Source organism: Triticum dicoccoides, chromosome 6B, assembly GCF_002162155.2.
Source record: "Triticum dicoccoides isolate Atlit2015 ecotype Zavitan chromosome 6B, WEW_v2.0, whole genome shotgun sequence".
NCBI lineage: Eukaryota > Viridiplantae > Streptophyta > Magnoliopsida > Poales > Poaceae > Triticum > Triticum dicoccoides.
In genome coordinates, this window is record NC_041391.1 from 106,747,229 (window position 1) to 106,757,103 (window position 9,875).

Below are 9,875 nucleotides of genomic sequence, written 5' to 3' on the forward strand. Positions count from 1 at the left end.
CGAACTGATTCTTCAGGGTGAAAATTTGGATCTAGCCTTGGGTGGCTGGATCCGAAGATGGCGACGATTGAGCGTCACTTCATTTATGAAAGGCGTTGCTTTGAAGAATCTTGTCATCCGTGTCGTGTCATTAGATGATTGGCGCGGATATGGTCATTGTTGTAGTTTTTTATCGTGCATCTGATCATTTTTTCCCTTGTCTACGCATGGCTTTGGTCTTACATGATTTCGCTATTCGTCGACATATTTTTGTTTGCGTGTGTTGGTGTTGGTTATGTGCATCCCAACTATGTAGTGGTCGGGTGTGTGCCCAATGTGTTTGTATCCTCTTAGTGCTCCATTTTGAGTTAATAAGATTCATCATTTGTCCAAAAGAACAACTCCTTCCTTATCCCGAGCGGGTCTCTCACCCACCTGCAAATATCAACAACTCATTCCTTCTCTCGATGCACGTGTCGAGCCTTCTCCCACTCCATTCATGCCCTGGAGCTCCGACACCATGGCTTGTTGCAAATCCATCGGTGATCCTGCAGCTCATAGTGGTTCAGCAGCAATGGCAGTGGCGGTGCTTGCAACTGCGCATGGCGGCCGTTGGAGTTGCAAATTGATGCTCATTGCAGGTCACGCGCAGCCACACCTCTGATACGTCTCGAACGTATCTATAATTTTTGATTGTTCCATGCTATTATATTACCCGTTTGGGATGTTTATGGGCTTTACTTTACACTTTTATATCATTTTTGGGACTAACCTACTAACCGGAGGCCCAGCCCGAATTGCTGTTTTTTGTGCATATTTCAGTGTTTCGAAGAAAAGGAATATCAAACGGAGTCCAAATGGGACGAAACCTTCAGGAGCGATCTTTTTGGAACAAATCCAAACCATGAGACTTGGAGTGGACATCAAGCAACGAACAAGGCGGCCACGAGGGTGCCCGACGCGGCCTAGGGTGGTGGGCATGCCCCCCACTCTTGTGGGCCCCTCTTGGCTCCACCGACCTACTTCTTCCTCCTATATATATCCACGTACCCCGAGAACATCCAGGAGCACCACGAAAACCTAATTCCACCGCTGCAACCCGCTGTATCCGCGAGATCCCATTTTGGAGCCTTCGTCGGTGCTCCGCCGGAGGGGGAATCGACCACGGAGGGCCTCTACATCATCTCCAAGGCCTCTCCGATGAGTTGTGAGTAGTTTACCACAGACCTTCGGGTCCATAGTTATTAGCTAGATGGCTTCTTCTCTCTCTTTGAATCTCAATACAAAGTTCTCCTCGATCTTCTTGGAGATCTATTCGGTGTAACTCTTTTTGCGGTGTGTTTGTCGAGATCCGATGAATTGTGGGTTTATGATCAAGTTTATCTATGAGAAATAATTGAATCTTCTCTGAATTCTTTTATGTGTGATTTGTTATCTTTGCAAGTCTCTTTGAATTATCAGTTTGGTTTGGCCTACTAGATTGATCTTTCTTGCAATGGGAGAAGTGCTTAGCTTTGGGTTCAATCTTGCGGTGTCCTTTCCTAGTGACAGCAGGGGCAGCAAGGCACGTACTATATTGTTGCCATCGAGGATAAAAATATGGGGTTTATATCATATTGCTTGATTTTATCCCTCCACATCATGTCATCTTGCTTAATGTGTTACTCTGTTCTTATGAACTTAATACTCTAGATGCAGGCAGGAGTCGGTCGATGTGTGGAGTAATAGTAGTAGATGCAGAATCGTTTCGATCTACTTGTTGTGGACGTGATGCCTATATACATGATCATGCCTAGATAATCTCATAACTATGCACTTTTCTATCAATTGCTCGACAGTAATTTGTTCACCCACCGTAATACTTATGCTATCTTGAGAGAAGCCACTAGTGAAACCTATGGACCCCGGGTCCATCTTTTATCATATAAGTTTCACATCTACTTTTATTTGCATCTTTTACTTTCCAATCTATATCATAAAAATACCAAAAATATTTATCTTATCTTATTATCTCTATCAGATCTCACTTTCGCAAGTTACCGTGAAGGGATTGACAACCCCTTTATCACGTTGGTTGCGAGGTTCTTGTTTGTTTGTGTAGGTACGAGGGACTTTTGAGGAGCCTCCTACTGGATTGATACCTTGATTCTCAAAAACTGAGGGAAATACTTACGCTACTTTGCTGCATCACCCTTTCCTCTTCAAGGGAAAACCAACGCAATGCTCAAGAGGTAGCAAGAAGGATTTCTGGCACCGTTGCCAAGGAGGTCTTCGCTCAAGTCAAGACATACCAAGTACCCATCACAAACTCATCTCCCTCGCATTACATTATTTGCCATTTGCCTCTCGTTTTCCTCTCCCCACTTCATCCTTGTCGTTTTATTCGCCCTCTCTTTCCCGTTCTCCTCTCTCTTTCGCTTGCCTCTTGTGTGCTTGTTTATTGGATTGCTTGTCACGATGGCGCAAGATAATACCAAATTGTGTGACTTTTCCAATGCCAATAATAATGATTTCCTTAGCACTCCGATTGATCCTCTTAATGATGCTGAATCTTGTGAAATCAATGCTGCTTTGTTGAATCTTGTTATGAAAGATCAATTCTCCGGCCTTCCTAGTGAAGATGCCGCTACTCATCTAAACAACTTTGTTGATTTGTGTGATATGCAAAAGAAGAAAGATATGGATAATGATATTGTTAAATTGAAGTTATTTCTGTTTTCACTTAGAGATCGTGCTAAAATTTCATACGGGATTAACCGAACCCTTGGCATCGTGGTTCAACCGATAAAAGATCTTCATGGAATATGTAGGAACCAACATGGGCATCCAGGTCCCGCTATTGGTTATTGACCGGAGAGGTGTCTCGGTTATGACTACATGATTCCCAAACCCGTAGGGTCGCACGCTTAACGTTCGATGATGCTAGAGTAATATTGTGATATGCATGTTGGTGACCGAATTTTGTTCGGAGTCCCGGATGAGATCCCAGACGTCACGAGGAGTCTCGGAATGGTCGAGAGGTAAAGATTTATATATGAAAAGTTGTTTTTAGGATTCCGAAGAAGGTGCATTTTTTGGAATTGTATAGAGAAGCTTCCAGAAGGTTCTGGAGAGGTCCGAAAGTCCACAAATGGGTCCACCATGTCACGTGCCATCATGGGTTGAAGGGGGGCGCCCTGGCCTGCATGAGCCAGGTGCACCAGCCCCTAAGAGTCCCATGTGGCTAAGACATGTGGAAGAGGACCATGAATCCAACTCCTACTAGGAGTAGGACTCCTTCCCCTTGGCGCCAACTCCTATTAGGAGTAGGGCTGGACTCCCAGCCCTCCCACGCACATGCATATAAATATAGGGAAGGGGGAGCAACAAGGCACCTCGACACATTGGCCTTGGCTGCTGCCCCGTCTCTCCTTCCCGGCATAGTTCTCGTCCATGGTTTTTCGCTTAGCGAAGCGCTGCCGTTGCTCCACCACCACCATCACCACCATGCCATCATGCTGGTTGTGATCCCATCTACTTCTCTGTATTCTCTTGCTGGATCAAGGAGGAGGAGAAGTCATCGAGCCGCACGTGTGCTAAACTCAGAGGTGTCCGTTCGACACTAGATCGGTTGGATCGTGATCGCATCGCGAAGAGTACGACTACATCATCCGCGTTATATACGCTTCCCCTTTCGGTCTACGAGGGTACGTAGACACACTCTCCCCTCTCGTTGCTATGCTTCTCCTAGATAGATCTTGGGTGTTCGTAGTTTTTTTTCCATGCTTCATTCCCTTACGTACGGTTAGTCCACAAATTGCATTGTTATCAATCATCAAAATCACTAAGGGATAAATATGCCCTAACAGCGAGGACACACATCGTGCGGTTGACGTGGCAAAGTTAAAACAAAACCAGGCTTCCAAAACTTTTTAGAAGGAAACTCCGACGATTTTTGAACCTTCCAAATAGTAACTTGCAAATTTTTTATCAACTTTCAAAGCGGATTAATTTAACAATTAAGTCACATCTAAAAAGATTCACATAGATATTCGTGCCAAATGAAATGATGTACGAGCTAGATGTGATTTACTTAATTCCCATCTACTCCCTCCGTTCCTAAATATTTGTCTTTCTAGACATTTCAAATGACTAACACATACGGATGTATGTAGACATATTTTAGAGTGTAGATTCACTCATTTTACTCCGTATGTAGTCACTTGTTAAAATGCCTAGAAAGACAAGTATTTAGAAACGGAGGGAGTAGATGAAAGCTAGTCACCCAAAAGTAGTGTTGACCTTTCAATAATGTAGTTCAACTTTCAAAAAATAATTATGCTAACTCTCAATCGACAGTGAATACTATATTCGTTCGATATTACGTGGAGATCTTTGCAAAAAAATTCTTTTAGCTTTTTCCTTTTTTCTTCTTATATATTATGTCATTTGACTGAGACTTGGTTAAATCCCAGTCGATTGAGACTTGGTTAAATCCCAGTCGACTGAGACTTAACCACACCCTTCAAAAGTTAGTCCGATGTAGCTTTTCAAAGAAAATCCAGCATAAACCTACGTTTTTTTCCCACGGCGCCTGAAAGGGAGCCCATCGTTGGTGGTGGAGAAGAGAGAGCAGAGCAGAGGAGGAAGGGAGCACTCCATGTAGGTCGTTATGTTTTCATACATGTGCCCGCGGAGTAACCGTGTCACCCAAATTCCGCTTGGATGCTACTGCCAAATTCCGCCGAGTAATACATAATCAACCAACCCAAATCTCCGTCCCTAATTAATTAACACAAGAGAAGAGAAGAGAAGATATGGCTGCTAGGTGCGTGCACGCTACATGTCGGCCTTGTTGGCGGCGCCGGGCCTGGCCGGCCGGTGGCCCACGCGGCGGCGCCTGAGCGATAGCCGGTGGCCGCTGTCCTTGAACCTCGTCCGCTCCGACTCGACGAGGTCGCACTCCGGGAAGGGCACAGGGTAGCGCCTGGTGTCGTAGCAGTAGGAATAGACCATGTTGCGCTCCCTGAACTGCCGCATGGCCTGCTGCTTGGCGAGCGTCATGACGGCGGGGTCGGACGCCGCCAGCGCGTCGGCGCAGCCTTCTTCCGTGGGGGAGGAGGCGCCGTCGCCGGTGCGGCAGCCGGCGAGGGCGAGGTCGGTGAAGGAGGCGACGAAGGGCCCGTACTGGTAGTTGACGCGGTAGCGGCCGCCAGAGGTGGCCCAGTTAGAGGCGTCCCAGACGGTGGCGTAGAGCGCCATGGGCTTGGCCGGGAAGTCGCGGCCGGCGCGGGCGCGGCGCAGGTCGCGCACGGGCACGTCGTCGACGTAGAAGACGACGGCGTCGCGCGCCCAGAGGATGGAGTAGCGGTGGAACTCGGTGGTGGGGTCGAAGGGCAGCACGTAGCGCTCCTCCCGGCCCCGGCTGACGCTGCCGTTGCCGTACATGTTGGTCTGCATCCGCCACGGCTTGCCCCGGATGTTGCCCAGGAACTCGAAGTCCAGCTCGTCGTGCGTCTTGGGGAACACGTCGCCGTTGGACGTGTAGAAGGCCACCACCACCCCCGCCGTGTAGTCGGACGGCAGCTTGATGGACGCGCTGAAGAAGCCGTGCTCGTACATGGCCGACGAGATGAACCCCGACCCTACCGATTTTAATTACCATTAACTGACGTAGTAGTACGTTGCATGAAAAGAAAAACAGACAAACGCCCCAGAAATTAACGGAGGAAATCAAGCCGCCATGCGCGCGCATGCCACGAACGTACGGCCGGCCGGTCAGCCGGGGAGGATGGAGGATGGATGGACGACCGCACTCGTACGTACCGGTGGAGCGGTCGAGTAGGAGGCTGACGGTGCGGTCGTCGGCGGAGCGGAGGATGTTGTCGAAGCCGAAGAGCGGCGTGTAGCCCTCCCCGAAGGCCACCGTCGCGGTCACGTCCACCGTCGGCCGCACCGCCACCGCCACCGCGGCCACCGTCGCCAGGGCCAGCAGCGCCGACGCCAATCGCGACATGCCGCCGGCCGTGAGAGCGATCGATCGATCGATCCCCTCTCCGCTCCTCTCCTCTGCTTGCAAGGGACTCTACTAAAGCTATTTCCTGGTATATCCTCAGGTTTGGTGCTTGCCTAATTATTCACTCAGGCTGTTTTCGGGTCGGTTTATTCTTGGGTGGGTGACAAATTAAGGCGGAGGTGGAGAAACGGTGCAGGGAGGCCGGGAGACGGCCCCGTGACCGCCGGAGAAATAGGAGGAGTTAGCTTAGGCTTAGTGTCTGCTTACTTTTATCCATTCATGGCGCGCATGCAGACGCGCAGATGGAAATTATTTCGGAAACGGAAGCGTACAAGGAAACTATCTCGCCAGCTGGCCAGAGACGGATTCAGGGAAGGGGAAAAATGAGAATGCTATTGTGCTGACGTTCCTGGGAAGGCATGGCAAAATGGACGTTTCTCATTCACATTGTCTTTTTTTCTTGACAACGCTAACGCCCACACGTGTGGCGGGAGTCAAATCTGCCCACACGCCCTATAACATACAGACTACGCCATGTCACCGCATGCATGCATGTGGAAATCTTTTTGGATTTTTAGTTTTTAAAATGTTTTATCTCTTAAATGAAAAATCCGATTGAAGATCCGTTTTCACCATTAAATCCCTCGTGACGAGATCTTCAAAACTAGATCTATATCAATATATTTTGACGAATTTTTTTTGGTTAAAAGTTACCATGTCTATTGCACATGAATTGCCATGATGTTTACACTACAGTTGCCATGTTATATTTCAGCTATTTTCTTCTATATTACTGACGAAAGATAATGAATCACCGGAAAGAATTAGAAGAACAAATAAGCTAGAGGGGATTTAGATGCAAAATAACAAAGAGGTCATGAGCTGATAAAGGATACTTGACAGATGCGCCGGGATAATTGGGTAACGATAGCTAGAATGATGGCCCCCGGTTAAACGAAACAGAAATCAACTCCTAAAATACTCCGGATGGTCGAGAAAAAAGGAATTCCTGACAAACGGAATAATTCGAGAGGGTAACAAGAAGCTAGAACCACGAATCTTCGGGAGAACGGGCAAGATTGAGAGGAAAAGCTCTTCTTCGGTCTTCAAATGACGACGAGAAACACCACCAAAATTGTTAAGGCACTCCGGGGGAACGAAAAGCGAAGAGGTTGAGGCAACAATGAAAATGATTTGAAATTGATCTTGGAAAAGATCTGACTGATGAAATCCATTCTTACGTCACACTTGAAAAGAATTGAGAATAACTCCGGGGAAATTAGAAGAGTCAGGTAAGATCCTGGGAAAAGACCTGTGTGTTAGGGCCCACTAAAAGAAAACACCGTTGGAAAGGATTGTTGAAGAGGTAGATGGTGCACCAGAACAATTGAAATATTTGAATGAGGTGACAACTTTAAAATAATTGAATGCAAACAGAATCTTCTGAGATGTCTTCAGCACTCCGGAAGGATAAACTGGCGAGAGGCGAACGAGCAAGGAAAAACACTTGAGCCGAGGAAAAAGAATATGATCAACCCGAAAAACTTGAATTGAGTGCACCGGAAAAGAAAACAAGATGAACAATGACGAACTAGGCGAGAATTCACTGATTGAAATAACTGAGGGAAGACTGAAGATGCTCAACACGAATGAAATTGATGGTCGAAAGAGAACTCAGACTCTGGGAAGAAGAGGGTGGGAGGGCGGGAAAACAAAGGCAACTTCGAAGGGAGAACTGACGAATAACTTGAAGAGAAATCATCAGTTGAAATCATTGAGGAAAGAAAGCAAAGACTTCGCACGAGTAGGATGGATACTCGATTACGGACTCCGGCTCCAAGAAGAAAAAAGGGTGGGCGGGTGGGAAAAGAAAAACAACTGAGGATTGAACGCAAAGATGAAGAGGCTCGAGTCAACTTAACGAGAAATGCACCGGACAAAAGAGGATGGACAACTCACGAAACTAACCACGTGATCCTAAAGAAAAATTTGAACGGGAAGAGGAGTAATTCAAAACACCTACGTCAAGATTCCTTACCAGAGCGACGAAGGGGCTGAGGAGTAAAAAGAATTCCTACTCTCCGATATAACTAGACTCCAAAATAGTTTTTCTTCTAGACTCCACAACGGCCAAACTACACGATCAATCAAGGGGGCTCCTAGGGTCGGTCGAGGCTCTGATACTAACTTGTCACGCCCAAGATGCGACCCTATCCTAAAGGAACTCGATGGTCCCACCAAGGATAGAAGCGCATCTTGAAGACGCTTTTGCAAGGTGGATATCATTATATCAACATTACATAATAGAAGGGGATACATACAAAAGGCATACAATGCCACAGAATACAACATCATCTTACATAAGAGCACCATCCGACTACGGACGAATCACAAACAGAAACTCAAACGACATCCACCCTGCTAGCCCAGGCTGCCGACCTGGAGCCTAACCCCTGATCGAAGAAGAAGCAGAAGAAGAACTCCAAAACAAGCAAACATCGCTCTCGCGTCATGATCATCGCATAACCTGTACCTGCAACTGTTGTTGTAGTAATCTGTGAGCCACGAGGACTCAGCAATCCCATTACCATGGGTATCAAGACTAGCAAAGCTTAATGGGTAATGAAGGGGTAAAGTGGTGAGGTTGCAACAGCGACTAAGCATATATGGTGGCTAACATACACAAAAGAGAGCGAGAAGAGAGCAAGCGGAACGGTCATCAACTAGCAATGATCAAGAAGTGATCCTGAACTCCTACTTACGTCAAACATAACCGAAAGACCGTGTTCACTTCCTGGACTCCGCCGAAAAGAGACCATCACGGCTACACACACGGTTGATGTGTTTTAGTTCGGATCTAGTGTCAAGTTATCTACAATCGGACATTAACAAATTCCCATCTGCCACATAACCGCGGGCACGGCTTTCGAAAGATTATACCCTGCAGGGGTGTCCCAACTTAGCCCATGATAAGCTCTCGCAATCAACGAAGGATATACCTTCTCCTAGGAAGACCCGATCAGTCTCGGAATTCCGGTTTACAAGACATTTCGACAATGGTAAAACAAGACCAGCAAAGCCGCCCGATGCGCCGACAATCCCGATAGGAGCTGCACATATCTCGTTCTCAGGGCAACACCGAATAAGCGAAGCGTACAGGTACCGACGTAACCCAAGTTGCCAAGGGATGGTCCTGAACGGTGCTCTAGTTTGGACCAACACTTAGACAAGCATTGGCCCGGGGGGGCTTGTAACGCCCCGGATCCGATGCGCCAGGTGTCCGCCAGTTATTCGCCGTCATTGCCATGTCATTTGCTTGCGTGTTGCATTTTATCATGTCATCATGTGCATCTCATTTTGCATACGTGTTCGTCTCATGCATCCGAGCCTTTTCCCCGTTGTCCGTTTTGCAATCCGGCGCTCCTATGCCCTCCGGCGTTCCCCTTTTTGTCTCCTGTTGTGAGTGGGTGTTAAACGTTCTCGGAATGGACCGAGGCTTGCCAAGTGCCCTTGGTATAGCACCGGTAGACAGCCTGTCAAGTTTCGTTCCATTTGGAGTTCGTTTGGTACTCCAACGGTTAACCGGGTAACCGTAAAAACCTCTCTCTCTTTGCAGCCCAACACCCCTTCCAAAGTGGCCCAAAACCCATCTAACTCCCCTCCATGCTCTCGGTCGTTCGATCACGATCGTGTGGGCGAAAACCGCTCCTCATTTGGACTCTCCTAGCTCCCTCTACCTATAAAACTAGCCCCTCCCCCGAAATTCGCGGTCAAATTCCCCCGAAACCCTAATTTTTCCCCTCCGCGCCGCGCCGGACGCGTCCGCCCGCGCCGGACACGTCCGCCGCCCCCCTCAGCCTATCACCGCCTGCCACGTGTCCTCCTCCGCCGTCCCCGCGCC

General features: G+C 47.9%; 1 protein-coding gene across 1 annotated transcript; it reads right to left on the bottom strand.

Moving 5' to 3' along the window:
• Window positions 1–4,604: 4,604 nt before the first annotated feature.
• On the bottom strand, window positions 4,605–6,187 carry LOC119324484 (probable xyloglucan endotransglucosylase/hydrolase protein 30). The gene is made up of 2 exons (XM_037598277.1): window positions 5,785–6,187; window positions 4,605–5,603 (listed from the first exon to the last, which is right to left on the bottom strand). The coding sequence occupies exons 1-2, from the start codon at window positions 5,972–5,974 to the stop codon at window positions 4,798–4,800; spliced, it is 996 nt and encodes a 331-aa protein (XP_037454174.1). The 5' UTR covers window positions 5,975–6,187; the 3' UTR covers window positions 4,605–4,797.
• Window positions 6,188–9,875: the final 3,688 nt, after the last annotated feature.